We start from the raw sequence: 16,763 nt of genomic DNA on the forward strand, positions 1-16,763 counted from the left end.
TCCCAGATGCCTAATATCTATAAAAAATAGAAGCAGCGCAAAAATTAGATTGCTGTGATTTAGCAAAGAGGACAAGTAGCAAAAGTTTATCACTTCATGGCCACATCAGACTGTGATGGGTTAACCCTGGCTGGATGCCAGGTGCCCACCAGAGCTGTTCTATCACTCCCCCTCCTTCTCAACTGGACAGGGGAGAGAAAATATAACAAAGAGCTTGTGGGTCGAGATAAGGATAGGAGAGATCACTCACCAATTACCGTCATGGGCAAAACAGACTCAGTTTGGGGAAAAATTAACTTGATTTATTACAAATCAACCGGAGTAGGGTAATGAGAAATAAAACCAAATCTCAGAACACCTTCCCTCCACCCCTCCCTTCTTCCCGGGCACAACTTCACTCCCGGATTCTCTACCACCCCCCCAGCGGCACAGGGGGACGGGGATGGGGTTTACGGTCAGTTCATCACACGTTATTTTCTGCCGCTTCATCCTCCTCAGGGGGAGGACTCATCACACTCTTCCCCTGCTCCAGCGTGGGGTCCCACCCACGGGAGACAGTCCTCCACGAACTTCTCCAACGTGGGTCCTTCCCACGGGCTGCAGTTCTTCACAAACTGCTCCAGCATGGGTCCTTTCCACGGTGTGCAGTCCTTCAGGCACAGACTGCTCCAGCGTGAGCCCCCCACGGGGTCACAAGTCCTGCCAGAAAACCTGCTCCGTGGGCTCCTCTCTCCACAAATCCGCAGGTCCTGCCAGGAGCCTGCTCCAGCACGGGGTTCCCACGGGGTCACAGCCTCCTTCGGGAACCCACCTGCTCCGGCGTGGGGTCCTCCACGGGCTGCAGGTGGATATCTGCTCCACCGTGGACCTCCATGGACTGCAGGGGGACAGCCTGCCTCACCATGGTCTTCACCACGGGCTGCAGGGGAATCTCTGCTCCGGCGCCTGGAGCATCTCCTCCCCCTCCTTCTTCACTGACCTTGGTGTCCGCAGGGTTGTTTCTCTTACATGTTCTCACTCCTCTCTCCGGCTGCCGAATACCGCCGTCCCAACTTTTTTTCCTTCTTAAAAATGTTATCACAGAGGCGTTACCACTATCGCTGATTGGCTCGGCCTTGGCCGGCGGCGGGTCTGTCTTAGAGCCGGCTGGTATGGGCTCTGTCGAACACAGGGGAAGCTTCCAGCAGCTTCTTACAGAAGCCACCCCTGTAACCCCACCCGCTACCAAAACCTTGCCACACAAAACCAATACATTCCACCCCTCGCCTCTGTGCATCACATTTTTAAATTTTCACATTTTCAAAGCAAAAGTAGCAAGAACAGCCATCATCTGCACAGGGGGAGTGAGATTCACACTGATGAAGGTGTAGCACATCCTGTTCATATGTCTTCGGGGATGGAAAAAATGGGTTACTGTGTCACAAAATGAGAGAGAGAATTGAAACATGCAAAGAAAGAAACAAAGCAATATAAGGGTAGAAAACCTAAGGCAAATTCACTTACAAAGCAGTGAGCAGAGCCTGTGGTATTTGGTTTCACACTCTCTGTTGAGGTTCCAGTACTCTGGGGGTGCTGCAGATAGGTAGCAAATGCAAAGATTGGGAGGATAAGCCAGGAAGAGTCAAAGAGAAAGAGTAGAGGTTTCATCAGGTTTGCATGCATTTGTTGCATTTATGGAATAAATCTCTGGAGACTTCAGCTCCCTATGCACCACGCTCATATATGGGCTTGTTCTGCTGTGAGAAAATGTCTTCTGATATATATGCGGTGTTTGTTTCTTTTCCTCCCAAAGGGACATTCTGCGAGTTGGGGTCACTTTAGCAGGACACCAGAAGAAAATACTGAACAGTATCCAGGTGATGAGAGCACAGATGAACCAAATTCAGTCTGTGGAGGTTTGATAGCTACATGTCCTCCTACTCCTCTTCCTTGAGGCCCTGCTCCCCTTTGCCCCTGTATGTCCAAGCTCCAGTTCTTGAGTATTCTGCACAGACCAGAGACAGGCAGCTGCTCTGAGGATCATGGCGACAGGAAGAAACACCCTGTCATCAACAATGAGAAGTCGCCAAGAGCTTCTAGAATTTAAACAATGGAAAAAGGGAACAAAAAAAGACAGCTATTTTGAAAAAAAAAAAAAAACCTATGAAATATTTTTAAATAATAATAAAGCAATTGCATTCTTGAAAAGGGCTCCAAGACCAATGGGAGTCTCCAAAGGAAGAGAAGAGAGCAGCTTCATCTGTTTCCTCTTGCACAAGGCTGCTGCAGCTGGGCCCACACACCTCTGGAGCAATGAGACTTTTTCAAGAAGATGAATGCAAAGAAAGGTCACGAGAAGCACTTCTCTTTCTCACATAGGATGGCGGCTCTGGGAATGTCCTGCAGCCAGCAGTCCTTCCTGAAAGCCCCTTTTAGCAAATCAAAGGGGAGAGAGAGCTGAAGCTCTCTGGTGCTGCAGAACCAAGTGCATCTCAGAAATTGATGGACTTCTTCAAAAGCTGAAGACTTTTTTTTTTTTAAAACAAATAAACTGAGACTAGAAGAGGCTGTTTCCGACAAATGAGAAGGAATCTGTAACGCTTGGGAGGGTGGGGATGGGGAAAACCAATCCTTTTTACATCTCTTATTTTCTCTTGTCATGGAACAGTTTTGTGAGTGACAGTTTCCTAGGGGTCCGTCCATCCACCCTCCAATGGCATCATTGTCTCATACATATCATATGCACAAGACTTATAGTGATGTCCTCACTAGATGCCAATGATCTTTTCCCAGAAGACTTCCCAAGTACAGTATGTAGTAGTTTTTGATTACAAATGCTGACGTGTACCTTTATTTTTCGGTTGTCATTGTTGGGAGATTTGTCCTTTTACCTTGTTTTGTTAACACCAGTTTGTGAGTTTGGGGTTGGAAATTTTTGGTTGGTTGGGGTTTTTTTTAATGAAAAAGAAATGACATCTCCAAGCATCATATCATTCAAGAACTTAAATCCCTTCCCTGTGGAAGGAAAAATTGCAGCTTATTGACAATATGCCAGGAAAAAAATTTTTTTATATGCACATTTCCTCCCGTTTGCTTGTTTGTTATTTTGCAATTTGTCATGGCCTGACAGATGTTTCTAACTGTTGGGTTTCCAGTTGTTCACCAAGATGAAATGACCACCTGCTCAATTCAGGGTTGCTGGTGCAGGGGTGAGCAGCATCACAGTGGGTTTGTGGTTTTGGGGTTTTTTTTGCAGGGGGGAGGGAAAGACGGGAGGGTGGATGGATTGTGGGAGGGAATGATGACTCCACAGCTGGCTGTCAGAGCCCTTTGGAAATGTCTCACTGCTTAGAAATGTGTCAGATTGGTGAATGGACCACAGAAAGGCAGGGTAAGCCTGGTCCTCTAAGAGGAGCTCGTGGCACATGGTTTCTCGGAGTCTGAATTGTGTTAGCTGCCAGGTTGTGGATGGTTCACTACAGTAGCCAAACTCTGCAGATGTGCTCTGTGCCCTTCGGGGACCCAGTCCCTTTGTTAGACGATGAGCTGGGGGCTCTGAGGCAGCTTCACTCTCAGCCAGTCGCCTCAAGGAGAGCAAAGGCAAAAACTCTGATCTGGTAACCCAGGTCTCTGGAGGCGAAATGCTGTGGTTGAAGCTGAATGGTCAATCAGTGGATTTATAAATAACTGAAATAAATACTTTAGTTGCTGACCAGGTCTTTGGTATGTGTAAATACCACCAAGCAAGTGCAGGGATGTACAAATGAGCTTGTTCTCCCTGTTCAGCACCACCTTGTATCCTTTTAAACATGCCTACCACCACCCACCTTCCTCTGGCCCTGTGTGGCATATTTCCACACATCTCGTGGCCATGGCCAGCATAACTTGTGTTTACAAGCCCTTGTCTGCCATTTCTATGTCATCCTCCACTCATTTTCAGCAGCATGGGGTGTTGAAGGCATGTTCATTGGGAGCTGGTTTGCTGTATTTTCCGGGAGCTGAATCCAAGAGGAAGTGTGTCTGCCATGGATGAAAATCCCAAGCTGTCTAGGTCTCTGTGGCCAGACATCATCTCCCTAGACTGCTTGTAAAATATGAGGCCATTTATAAAATTCTTAGCATTTTCCACTTTTAGACCAGATCCGACAACGAAGCACTTAGGAGTGGCAGCAGACCATTCCCTACAAGTGAGAGTTACTTCTCTGCTTAGCTCTTGCACTGTCCCAAAGTTTGGTGCACAGCTTCAGCACCAGGGGTCTTCACTGGAGGAATTTTTCCCTCCAGCCCTTATTCATCTGAAATCTCTAGCGCAGGATTGTCTTTTCATTTGTATACAGTACTTTCCTGGTCTTGCATCCATAAGTGCATCTGTAGTCGTGTGAATATCAGTAGCAGGTGTGTGCTGGGTACACAGGGAGTACCCAGTGTATTCTTTTACAGGGAGTATGCTGCATTCAGTGTCCACAGCACATCCCTTCTGACAGCAATGCCATTGCCCTGCATCTCTTTCAGATGGCAGAATATGATGGAGAGAGAGTGAGGGATGAGTGGACTATAGGCATGCTGTATGCACATGGTGCCTGGACATAATCAGCTGTCTGTCCTATATCCAGCCTGTTTTAGCCTGTGTATCTAGTGGAGGGATGCTTTTAATGCCTTTGCATTTAAAAAGCACTGCTCCTGATCAGGAAGTGGACTCAACTTTTAAAGACCAGCATGCAAAAATCGATGGTGTCAACTAAACCACACAAAGTGCTTGCAGAGGGCATGCAGAGAAACAAGAAGCTTCTCAGTGCACCCTGTCCTGTAGAAGTGTGGAGCAGCAGTGAGAACTGCTCACATGGTGTGTCTCCATCTCCCATTGTAGCTGCTGTATTTTAACAAGGAACAGTTGTCAGTCTTTCCCAAAGGCATGTCTGAAGCTATTTGGTGGCAGTCCAGGGTGAGGGAAGCATGATGCTGTGCCAAGTTGTCTAGCCACAGCCATCCGGCTACTTTATGTACAAGGGAGCTTTGCAAGGAGAGCTGTCTGTCTAGAAAACTCACCAGCAAATTCCTGTGGGGCAGCCATGTGGAAGGAGCACATGATGCCCTTCAGTTGTCCTTCCCAGACAATTCTTGACTGTTCTCTACCATCCCTTACATTCCTGCAGACACTAAGGAGGAGCAATGGCCAGGCAGCATCCCTTCAGAGCCAGTCATTATTAGACAGGGCTTGAAAGGGCACTTCAGGTTTTCTTCATTTGGAGACATTTTGTCTTAATGCACTGAATCTCCTTACTGGCTAGCATATACACATCTACCTACCAGACCCAACCCACTGTGAAGGATGGGACCATACCAAGCTCAGTGCCGCAACTCACCAAAGCCGTGGCAGCTGTCTGCAGGACAGAGAAAGCACATCGTTGTCTCTTCTTCTGACCAAAAATCACATGGTGTTGGTACTAAAAGTAACACATTCCCATCTGTTTATACCAGGCATCGCTGTGACATCTGTCTGTATTTGACTGTGTAGTACTAATGGAGAACTGGAGGACCTAAAATAGAAACGAACCATCAAACACTGCAATTTTCTGCATCCCTCCAGCTCTCCTGGGAGCACGAGGAACCAAGTTCCTGTAAAGTACTTTGGTTGTAAATGCCTCTGGAGCGTGCTCCAGTGGAGGGCAGAGTCACTGAAGTGACTTTAACATATTTATTTCATGGGTATCAAATGTACTGCTATGAAATATGAGTCTAATGGCAAAATTCAACTTCACGGGGAGAACATGTAACAAGGGGAAAAGGCACTTGCTAACATTGACACTGTGAAATCCTGTTGTGCATGTGCATGTGTATGTGTGCATGTGTGAATACTTAAGAAAAATTATGACAATGAGATTTTTCAGGCAGCTTGTTGCAATTTTCACATTTCCCCTCCACCTTTCAAGCTACCTCCCAGACCTACCCTTCTCTTCCTCTGTTTCCCACTGCCATCTGCTGTTGAGGGTCACCCATGCCTGGCGAAAGCAGCTGGTAGGAGAGCTGAGCAGGATGCTAGGTTGAAAACACTAAGTTGGTTGGCCAGTGATAAGGTCGAATCATGCAGATCATCATGGGGCAGAGTGGAGAAAGCAAAACATATGTGGATAGTAAAAAGTTAAAATATATTTAGTGGGTCATTTTCAACTGTGGCTACCAGCCCTTTACCTGGAATTAACAGCACGGGGGGTGTGCCAAGCAAAAGGAAAGACAAACTTGTAAGATACAGCACTGCCATGAGGAATCGGTTGCCCTTGCCGGCTGTGGGGACACAGAAACAGGGCACTATGAACTGCACTTCCCTTCCCAAATTATCTTCCCCCCTCCCCAGTAAAATCTCAGAACTACCTTTCATAAACTTAAGGGAGATTTGTGGTTTGCAGCAGCTGAGGAGCTGCTTGCTACAGTGTGGCGTCTCCTCTCCATAGTGTCCTCACTACTGAGCAGTAATCCATGTACAGGGCTTCCATGTGATCTGAGTAAATGTGGCTGTCACAGGGTTTACTGGTTATGCAGTATTAATTTATTATTATAATTCAAATGTAATTCAAATGCAGTTTTATCCCCTAGCACCATGCTAGTCATTATATAGTGGAGTCATCTTGTTAGCATCATTGACCAGTATGCACCAGTGTTAGCAAGAAGAGAACTATGTGCATATAAAATGGTACCCCGTGCAAGGCTGGGGAGAAAGCAGTGCTACATCTTCATGTAGCTCTGGCTTGGAAGATCTGCCATAAAGGGACTGTTGGCCAGCCACAATAGCAGGATCGTGCTCTCCACTGTCTGCTTAAGCACTATCCAGTGCAGAGTTGCCTCCTGGTCTGGCATTTCATGAGCAAAGGAAAGAGTATGTTTTATCAGTATTAGGTGCTGGCTATACTAATAATTCTTTTCTCACACCCCTTGAAGTTGTTCTTTGAATTGGTGTTAAAGGAAAGGTTCTTTCCCAGTAATCATCACACAGGCTGCAGATTAGCAGTGGCCTGTAGAGAAAACCTCTTGGTGGGTTTGAGCAGTTGAGAAAAACTTCTTGTTATATTTTCCAGGCTGATTTATATGAAACCTGGAGTCAGGGCTTGAACTCTGCTGCATCATTAACAGTTGTATCCTCTGATGATATAATAAATCTGTGGCTGCCTTGGATGTATGAATCCAGAGTGTCTGGAATTATCACTGTTGTCTGGTTTGTTTTAGTGGAGTCTATTTTTTTAATGTATTTCATCGTCCTTCCTGTGTGTCTAATTCAAGACTGATTTAATGTAGGTCTTTTTCCATCTTCAAAGATTTTACATACTTGCAAGTTCTTCACTTACAGGACTTAGCATTTCCTCCTTCAAAGTTATATGAACAACTGATGTAGTACCAACTTCATTTTTATGTTCTGCTGGCAGTTATCCAATGTCATTAAAGGCATGCTAAAAATTATCTTCTTTGCTGTGTTCCCCTCCTTTTACACTGCAATCCTTTAGTGAACTGGTGTTTGACATGCTTTCAGCTCTAGGACTAATAGTCCTTTATATCAATCAATTAAGCCAAATGACATGTTGTCAGAGTTGCATGATCTGAGCTGTACCTGCTTGCAGTCAATACAACCACATTCTGTCCTGGAGCTCTAGTTTGTGACTTGAGCCCTGGTCCCATCTGCTTGTCATGTTGGTTCCACCATGTTCACAACTCAATGCAGTTCTGCCACTGGCTGTCTCACGAGCAATTGCCACCAAAAAATTCTCTTCTGTATTGCTGATTTCATCTTGTCATTGCTGAGAGCTGCTAGAATCCTCCTACTATGCAGAATATACATATTTTTTTTTATCTTCAGTCAAATTTTAGCCTTGTCTTTAGACTTCTCCAGGATGACTTTGCTTCTTGTAGCTACTGAGCCCTTCCCAAAGATAGGACACAACTTTGGTCTGTGTTTGCTTCCATATGTGTTACAATTTTCCATAGTTCTCCTAGAAAACCCCCTGCACTCTACAGATATTTCCTGGAATTCACCTTATTGCTCTCCGTCTGTTATTCCTGCCAACTTGACTGACAAATGTTATCTGCAGAAATTTGGGACTGGAAGTGAGAAGTCCTCTCTCCTCACAAATCTTTGTCTTAATCTGCATTCTCAGCTGTCTTAAAATTGATTCAGCAGTTTCACTCTCTTTTTTTTTTTCAGTTTTGCAAGAAATTTCTCTGCAGTCCTGTGCTTAGTAGGAGTGCAGCAGCAGTCCCATTTCTGTAGCACTGTATGATCACTGACTTGCTCACTCCAACCACAGACTGTTAGATATTCATAGTGCCCCTGACTGCCATTCCTGCAAACAAGCCACAAGACTTGACCTTGTGTGCCTCTTTTTTTTTTCAGGAACTCTGTTTTGCCTTCAAGAAAAAAGAACAACAAGTGTTTGGTTGACCCTTTTCCAGTTTTTTCATTCCAGTAAATTTCAGGAATTTTTCAGTTGCCTCAACTGTAGCTTCTACTTCTACCTCTAAGGTCGGCCTTCAGTTCCTGGACAGATGTCATGCTGTATCCTTTGATGATTTCTGCTAAGTCTAGGAGGAAAGGATTAAACTTTGTCAAGTCTTTAATAGCCGAACAGCTATGTTAGCAAAAACTAACGGAAAGCATTCAAGGAGGACTAGGGGGAAGCATGTTATTCTAACCTGAGGTTTAAGCTGACGGTCAAATCACCCCTTTTCCCAAATTGCCTTTCTTCTGCACTTCCAGCTCACTGACTCCAGTTTGTGGTGAGTGAGCTGGTCTGTGCATCTGGGAGATGGAGGTTGACAAACGCACCAGACCCCACCTGAACAGTGCCTCGCAGGCATTGTGGACACCAGCCTGAGACAGATGGTGTGGCAAATCCACATCCTTGCTTGGCCTTTGCTAGTGGAGAATAAATGTGAAGTCTCTGATTGCTAACAATATTAGCATTCAGTAGCCTTCACACAAGAATGTTGTTATGAGCCAGTAAATCTCTGATGTGCTGGCTTCTCAAGTGCTGGCGACACTTTTGTTCTTCTCAGCTCAAAAGGGATACACGGAAACTAAGAAATATCCAGATATGGGCCTCAGGAACAGCCAGAGGTCTTTGGGAGGTATAAAAGATAAATAGATTTTGATTCTTGTTCTGGCAGAGGTAAACCATGATGATAAAAAAATTTCATGCCATTAAATCAGGAAAGATGCGAGTAAGGTGAATAAACAGCAGTAACTATTTCTCACAATAAAAGCACTAAGGCAGGTGAAGCAGAATATTCTTTGGCACAAAGCACAATGATTGAAGGGTGGAACTCTGCTGGAGCACGTTGATACCAAGCATTGGATGGATTCAAAAGATGACTGGACAAATTTGTGGAGGAATAATCTCCTCAACACAAAAATACCTCTTCCAGGTTTTCTGGGTCACAGATGCCTGGGGGCATGGGGTGTGTAACAGCATTCTTACAGCACTTCTTTTATACTGTCATATTCTTGGGACTGACACATTTTAAACCTCTTAAAAGCCCAAAGTCTCTATCAGGCGTCATTGATTTTCCATTCTTCACTCTTTCTGGTGAAGGATTTCTGTGTGGAACCAAAGGGCTTCCCATGTCAGAGGAAACTGCGTGCTTCCTCCTCCCAATTCCTTGTGTAGCAAAATGCATCCCTGGGACTCAGAGCTGCAACATGTCATCAGTGCCTCAAACAGCAGTAATGGCAAAAGAAGGGAGACTGTCTTGATGGTCCATCATGCTCTGGATGTGAAAGTTCTGTATGGAAGCATCCTCGCCTGAAACCTTCTTTTACGTTTCAGAGAACCTTATGCACAGAGGGGGATCCTGGTGTAAGGAGAGGTCCCTTTCCTTCTTTCCTTCCTCTGCTATGGCTTGGTTTCTGACAGTGAGACTGTTGCCCCTCTACACTGGAGGTTGGCAGGGCCTGCGTGAGCTGTTGCTGCTGGTTGCTTGGGTATCTAACCATGAGTCCAGATGGACCCACAAGAACTGCCTCAAGGATGAAAATGCAGGAAAGGAGCCTGGGACAAGCTCCTAAAACAGGCAAACAGGTCTCGGTGCAATGGAGTGATTCAAGGCTGGGCTGGGTGCATGCAGTGAAATCCCAGAGGAACCCCAGAGCAGGCATTGGGTGCTGGGGGCTCCAGGACAAGATACAGACAGGTGTTAAGTGCAAGGTTCAGTTGTGAGTGCTGGCCCAGCTCTGAAGATGAATTTTTTCTTTATGTCCTGGGGACAATTTAGATTCAGACAAAAACCCCCTTCTGTTGCTTAGGCTACCTTGATGGCATAAGTGAAAAGCTATTTGACATGGGCAGTGATTCATTTCCCTCTGCAGAGCAGCCCAGGAATGTGGGAGGAGGGCCTGTCTGGAGCAGAAGGGGTCCTTCGCTGTGTAGTCCTGGGCCCCTGCAGAGCCTTGTATGCTGTAGGAGACCAGGGAAGGGATGCAGTGTTTGGTGTACTGCTTCTTGCTTGGCCCCCTCTGGGCTCTCCTCTCCAGTAGGGACTGGAAGGGAGATGACAAGCGTATTTCTAGCTGATGATTTTATAAACTCTCTGATGTTTCTTTTTTTTCCTCTGAAAATCCCAGCTCCTGTGTTTTTGACCCCAGAAGCACTGGGGCCGTACGTCAATCACAGCTTTTATTGTAGGACAGCCCAACCCTTATATGAGGAAGCCAAGTTGCAGGGCTATGGGTTTCATGTTGGCCAGCCCACCTTCTAGTGACCACTGTATCTGGTCCCACCATAACTGAGCACCTCACAGTCAGTAAAGCACATGTCCTAGAGGCAAGCCAAGGCTTTCCACAGGACTGAGGTACAGAGAAATACAGACTGACAGCCACAAAGAAGTCAGGGTACAATTCCTGTTTAAACAGCTGAGTTCAAATTGCAGGAGTTCCCAAAAGACTGCGGTGCTTCTGGAGTAAGGACTTGCTCAGGATCACACAGTCAAGTTGTGGCTACGTCCCTCAGGCCAGTAGAAGCACTGACCATCTTGCCTTCAAGCTCCAGAGTTTTCTTCCAAGCTGCTCAACAGTGGAAGGAAGTGAGACACCCCAGCTTATCCTACCCAGGATCAGCCGTGTGCAGAGTGGACAGACAATTCTGGTCACCCCTGTCCCATCAAACAGTGAGAAGATCTGGGCAGCAAAAAACCTGGTTTGAACAGGGGTGGAAGGAAAGACTGCCTGGAGGGTGAGGGAGTTGGAGAGACTAAACGTGAGTTTGGGCTCTCAAACAACTGCAGTTTGTGGATGCCCTGACACGTGCCCCTTCTGCAAGGAGAGCAATCCCTGGTGCACACATCTCCAGTGTGCCAGGCTGTGGTCCTTCTCCTAGATCATCCAGATTCTTCTGCTGAGGTCCTGGCTTCACTTCTCCCCTCTTAATAATGGCCCTCCTGAACCAAGACCACACATCACAGCACAGCCCTTGCTGTCCTGCTGGAGCTGGAGGGGGAGAAATCAGGGACAGGGGGTTTGCATCTGTTCCTTCACTTATGGATCCAAGCATAGACCCCTGCATTGGGGGGCATTCTGTTGGATGCCCTCCTCCAGTGACTTCTCCATCCACTTTTCAGCCTATGACCCTTGCACCCTTTTCATTTTTATTGCTTGCCCTCCATCATCAGCTGTCTGTTCTCTGCATTGTTTCTTTGCCCCCTGTCCCTTCCTCAGTATAGGAGGGCAGGATGGTTTGTTTAGGTTTGGGCCATCACCAAGGATTCCCTTCCTTGGAGCTTGCTCAGCATGTCTCTGCAGGGAACCTGGTTTTAGCTATATTTCTTCCCATGAAAAAATCCCTCCTCTGCCTATCTGTCTTCCTTTCCTCCCTGGAAACACCAGCCACCTCGTATCCCAGATCTTCCTGGGTAAAGAAGTAGAAAGTTGTATGAAACTGGGACAGGTGTGGCAGGATCCTTAGTCAATGTTCCCGTGGGATAGTTCAGGGAAAAGGGTCCAACCCTGCCTCCTACCCACAGGTAAATGAGCACGCCCATCAGTCTCAGGACATGATTTCTATTCCCAGGTCTGCTTTGGAAAGGCTTTGCTGGCCTTGTGTCACTCCCTTCCATGCCATCTGTTTTGGATGGACTTTGAAGTCAGTCTACCCAGGGCATGCTTTGAGGCCCCATTTTAAGTTTTGTGGGAGCGTTCAAGGGGTTGAAGCCAGAACCAAGTGGTAGCAGTTCCTGCTGGAGAAATGAGCCTGGTGTTTCAAAGCACTGCCCCAAGGAAAGCTGTGATCCCCACTCACTTAGCCAAGCCATGGTCTGAGAGGTGGTGGGGTGCAGGACACAGGTGAGCTGCAACTAGGAGCTCGAAGACCTTCATTCAGGGTGAGCTGGGCACAGATAGTCAAACTGCCCTCTGCAGCCCCAGATGCCATATATCAATGGGCTTTGGAGGAACTGAAGAGCCAACATAGCTGTCCATGTTTTCATTTTAAAAGAGTCCTTGCAGGGAGGATCTTTTCCTAGCTTGGAGACTAATGCCCAGGTCAGCAATGCAAGGGAGAAAGCAAGAAGGACCTGGTGGGAAGGAAGCCTTATGCTGAGGTCTGAAAGGTGAGATGGGGAGGTAGCAGTAATGTAGCAGGGAAGAGGGTGGTTGAGCACTGTGGCAACAAATCCTCTTGCCTGTCAGGGTGTTGGATTACTGTGGTTTGCTCATTTGGCTCCTCCAACGTGACAAGGTGTGAAGCTGTCAGCTTTCACTGGAAGATTTGTGGAGGAGCTGCCTATGTCATTGGGAAGGTTTGTAGGGAGAGGAGATTTTGCTGGGCTCTGGCCTCCTTGTCACGGCTTTGGAAGGAGCTGGCAGTATAGGCTGGGGAAATTATGTGTATCCTTCAACTGCCCAAAGTCAAGTGTGTCTAGTCAATGCTACATCTTGTCATCCCCCTAACACTAGTCCAAGGATACATCAGCTGGGCTCCAGGGGCATCCCCAACCCTGGTTTCCTACTCTTCGTCATCCTGTATGTTGGCTGTGGCCCTGTGGACAATGTAACGCTTTTCATGACAGTATTTGTATTTTTTTAATTGTGAATGGGGAGATAGTGTGCAGGTCCTTGTTACACAGGGATGTGTCTTCCATTCAGACCAGGGCTTCCCCTGGCTTTGTCAGATGTCTTTCGATGTTACTGAGAAAAATAAAGAAAGAAATAAATCAGATGTATTTATAAAGGAAACAGAAACCTGCTGCTCCAATGCCTTTGTAGGAGTATTTTTAACAAAACATTTTTTCAAAATAAATGTGAATTGTAAAGTTTGAAGCATTTGCTTGTGGCTTTCTTTTCTAGGTGCTTTGTCCAACTTTTGCCCTTCCCAATAATCCTGCTCAGGTGTAAATATTATGGTAGACAAACATGAGGGATACTGATCTCTCAGAGAGAAGAAAACCTGCCCAGAACTTGTTTAGTGCCTGGGAAATGACTTGAAGATAAACAGATATCACTGTTACCCTGCTTAAACCATTTAGTCTGAATAATTAATTGACAAATGTAGCCATTTGCTCCACTTGTAAATTATCCAGAAGAACACTTTGTTTGTCATTAACTTGTTCTTTTGTTAAAAAGATGGTACAAATTTATATGTGCACATGTTTAAGTATTTGAACTTATGACTTCAGTGATGATTTTCTTGGTCTTCATGGAGCAAAAGGGTATCTTAGTCCTATGACATTTCAGCTGCCCAATGCATTGACAAACAATGGTAAACGGGAGGAGGCAACTCAAGGCAATTCAGTGTCTAAGCAGCTACCTCCCAGCTTGAACCCCATGTTGGAAGTAAATCATAGCTGTTTTCATGAGAATCCTGCTCCCTTGACAACCCTGCATGTAAAAAAAAAAAAAGGAAAATCACATATGTAAATGATCATTGTAAATCAGTGAAAAGATCAAGCTCTATGGAGATGAACTCAATGCTTTTATTTTAATTACTATCCACAAATTCTTCTCTGCAGTAATCTTTCAACCCTTAAAGTCATGCACATTGAGAGAACTAGGTGTAGTTTAGATGATTGATATAAATAATATAGCAAATAGACTGTATAGACCATTAGCTGTCATAATCTAACATTCAGATGCAATAAAGAGTTTGACTCATTATAAGAACATCAATAATTTAGTTCATAATCACAGATCTATGATGTCTGATTCTGTCACCCTCCTACTTCCTTTCTAAAGGAAAAAGAATTTTCTGCATGCATTTGTCAGGAAAAGCTTAGGTTTGCTTGTTTGTAACTAACTAACTGAGATAAATATTTCTGTAGTCATAAGACACTTCTGTACAGCTACATTCAGAAAGCAGGAGCTGGATGTACATCTAAATCTTTGGGTCGAGACCTGAACCAGCCAAATCCATTCTCTGCACATGATTAATGCACAACAGTTCTGAAATGTCTTGTCAATGAGAAATACTGGTGGAAAGCATCAGACTGAAACCAATAAACCTAGGAAGTCTTTTCTTTGGCTGTTAATCAGCATCATTCCTTCTGGCACTACAAATCTGGAAGTAGCCAAACAGGGCATAAGTTTGCCCCTTTTTCATGGGGTCCTGGAAAGCCCCTAAAGGTGCTTGGGTGGAGAGGCTTATCTCCTGCTGTGACAGCTCTTCCCAAGAGCCTGGGACTGATGAGCAGCAAGGAGCACAAGCCACAGGAGAAGGAGGACCATAAAAAATGGGATCCCTGAAAGGGACCAAGTAGTTCTGAGCCATGTGGAAGTGGGTGCAGCTGATGCTTGCCCACTCAGACACTGACTCTCAGCCCACATGCAGAACAAGCACAGAGGAGGGTCTTGGCAAGGCAGCAAAGGCATTAACTATCTTTCCTGTCTGGAAAGCTCACCTCCCACATGACTGGCCTAGTTTACTAGGGATCAGTGTTGTCTCCATCTGGGGCAAGATCCCATCTCTGATGGAAACCTACTGAACAAATGATGGGGCCGGCATCAGATCCCAAGAACTTTGGGCACACCTGAAATTCTTCCCAAGCAAGCCAGATTTTCAGCAATGTTGGTTCCAGGTTGGTGCATTAGTCTGGGCCAGACAGTCTGCTCCTAGCTCTCCCATGACCAGTTACTGTAACAAGAGCCCTCTCAGCACCCCATTTCTCCTCCCAGCCCTACTTTCTGCATCAGGTCACCCACTCTCCCAAAGTATCTTTGTAATGTCCAATGCTGCGTTGCCCTGGTCACCTGGGTTCTTCCATCTGCACTTCGTGTATAAAACATCAGCAAACCGTTAAGGGAAGCTCCTGAGCCCATAACCACTCAACGAACATGATAGAGGTGCCATTTTGCAGAATATGCTGGGAGGTGGAACATTTGTGCTTGAAGCTGGTAAAAAATAAGAGCAATGTGTCTTTCATATAGCAACAGGCCAAATATCTGGCACTGGGGAGGGGAATGATGCTGCTGTCCAAATATGAAACTGGTCCTACCTGGGCTGCTTCCAGCCTGCCTCCTTGCTTTCAGAGCAAACCATCAAGAAGGAATCTCAGCTGGATAGGTCTCATGTAAAAACTTGCTCTTCCCAGCCTATAAGCTTTTCCTTTCCTGACCCAGGAAAGGACCAGCATAATGCTGTTTCTGTCCTCTATGATCCATTCCCCAAATAACTGGTCTGCTTGTTGCTTTGAAAGCTAGCTGGTAAGGAAACAGCAGCCCTAAATCTCCCCAAAAGCTTCTCTGCTACACTCCATGGAGACACACCATCTTTCCCGTCACACTGATGCAAGTCAGGTGTAACTCAGTGGGCATCAGTGGAAAAACACTGATGGGAAACTGCTGTGTAATTGGAATCTATCATGGGTGTGTAGGGTTGCAATTTCCAAAACTGATAGAGACCTAAAGAGTGACATTAGAGGGACATCTATCTCTACGTCTCAGATCTCCCTGCAGATGCCATCTGGTTGAGAGCCACATGTGAGATCAGGCCCCAAAGGGCTAAATCACAATCTCTAAAACTGTGGATAATCATTTAAGCACCTATATTTTTGCCCTAGGAGATGTAGATATCTCTGTGATTTGCTGGACTGCACAGGAGTTGCAGCACAGCTCAAAACCCACCTACTTGCCTCACTTCCCTTTGTGTGCACACTTCTGGGGGCAATATGACAGCACCACCTACTCATATGCTAAATGCCTTCAAGCTAGATAGAGCAGAGTCACAGGATGCGCAGCTTTAAATTCCCTCCTGTCTCAGCTGGAAGGAAGGCTTGACCAGCTTCTCCACCAAGTACGAAGCATGAGGGCCAGGGACCCATTTGTGGAGTTGGTTTTAGCTTTCATAATCAAGTCCACCCTGAAGGACAGCCTTCAACTTCAGAATGGTTTTCCTGTACTCCCAGACAAGTTTCTCTTCCCATACATCAGGTTCTGGTGATCGGTCTGCTTTCATCTGCAATGGTAGTAACGAACCCTCAGCATGTCTTAATGTTTGTGATAGTCTGGGACATGGTTCCCTGAAAAGATCACAGGCATGGTACTTGGTGGGCTTCCTAGGACCTCCTTACACCTGTGCCACGACTGATGTGGTTGATGCTTTCTGCAGTATCAATTTCTGTCAGTCAAGGTCTTCACAGCTTCATTCAGGGTCGTGTCTTCTCTGTGCAAAAGAAAGTGTGTAGGAGATCGGTTGTGTCTGAAGCTGAGCACACATTGAAGCTGCTAGCTCTGAAGTTGCAACAATATCTGCATACTGGGTTATCAGAAAGGATTTCTCTCTTGCTAGCAGATGCATCATACTGTCTGCTCTGAATATTTT

The 16,763-nt window shown here is 45.9% G+C and overlaps 1 protein-coding gene across 2 annotated transcripts in view; it reads left to right on the plus strand.

Annotated features, from left to right (window-relative positions):
* The window catches only part of EPHB2 (EPH receptor B2), a 139,955-nt gene extending 126,685 nt beyond the window's left edge, over positions 1-13,270 (plus strand). For both annotated transcript variants that reach the window (XM_052791159.1, XM_052791160.1), the window contains exon 16: positions 1,793-13,270. In XM_052791159.1, coding sequence (XP_052647119.1) covers positions 1,793-1,901 — 109 coding nt within the window. In that variant the 3' untranslated portion in view covers positions 1,902-13,270. The remainder of the gene's footprint in view (positions 1-1,792) is intronic.
* The last annotated feature ends 3,493 nt before the right edge of the window (positions 13,271-16,763 follow it).

The sequence above is a fragment of the Harpia harpyja genome, chromosome 7 (assembly GCF_026419915.1).
Source record: "Harpia harpyja isolate bHarHar1 chromosome 7, bHarHar1 primary haplotype, whole genome shotgun sequence".
NCBI lineage: Eukaryota > Metazoa > Chordata > Aves > Accipitriformes > Accipitridae > Harpia > Harpia harpyja.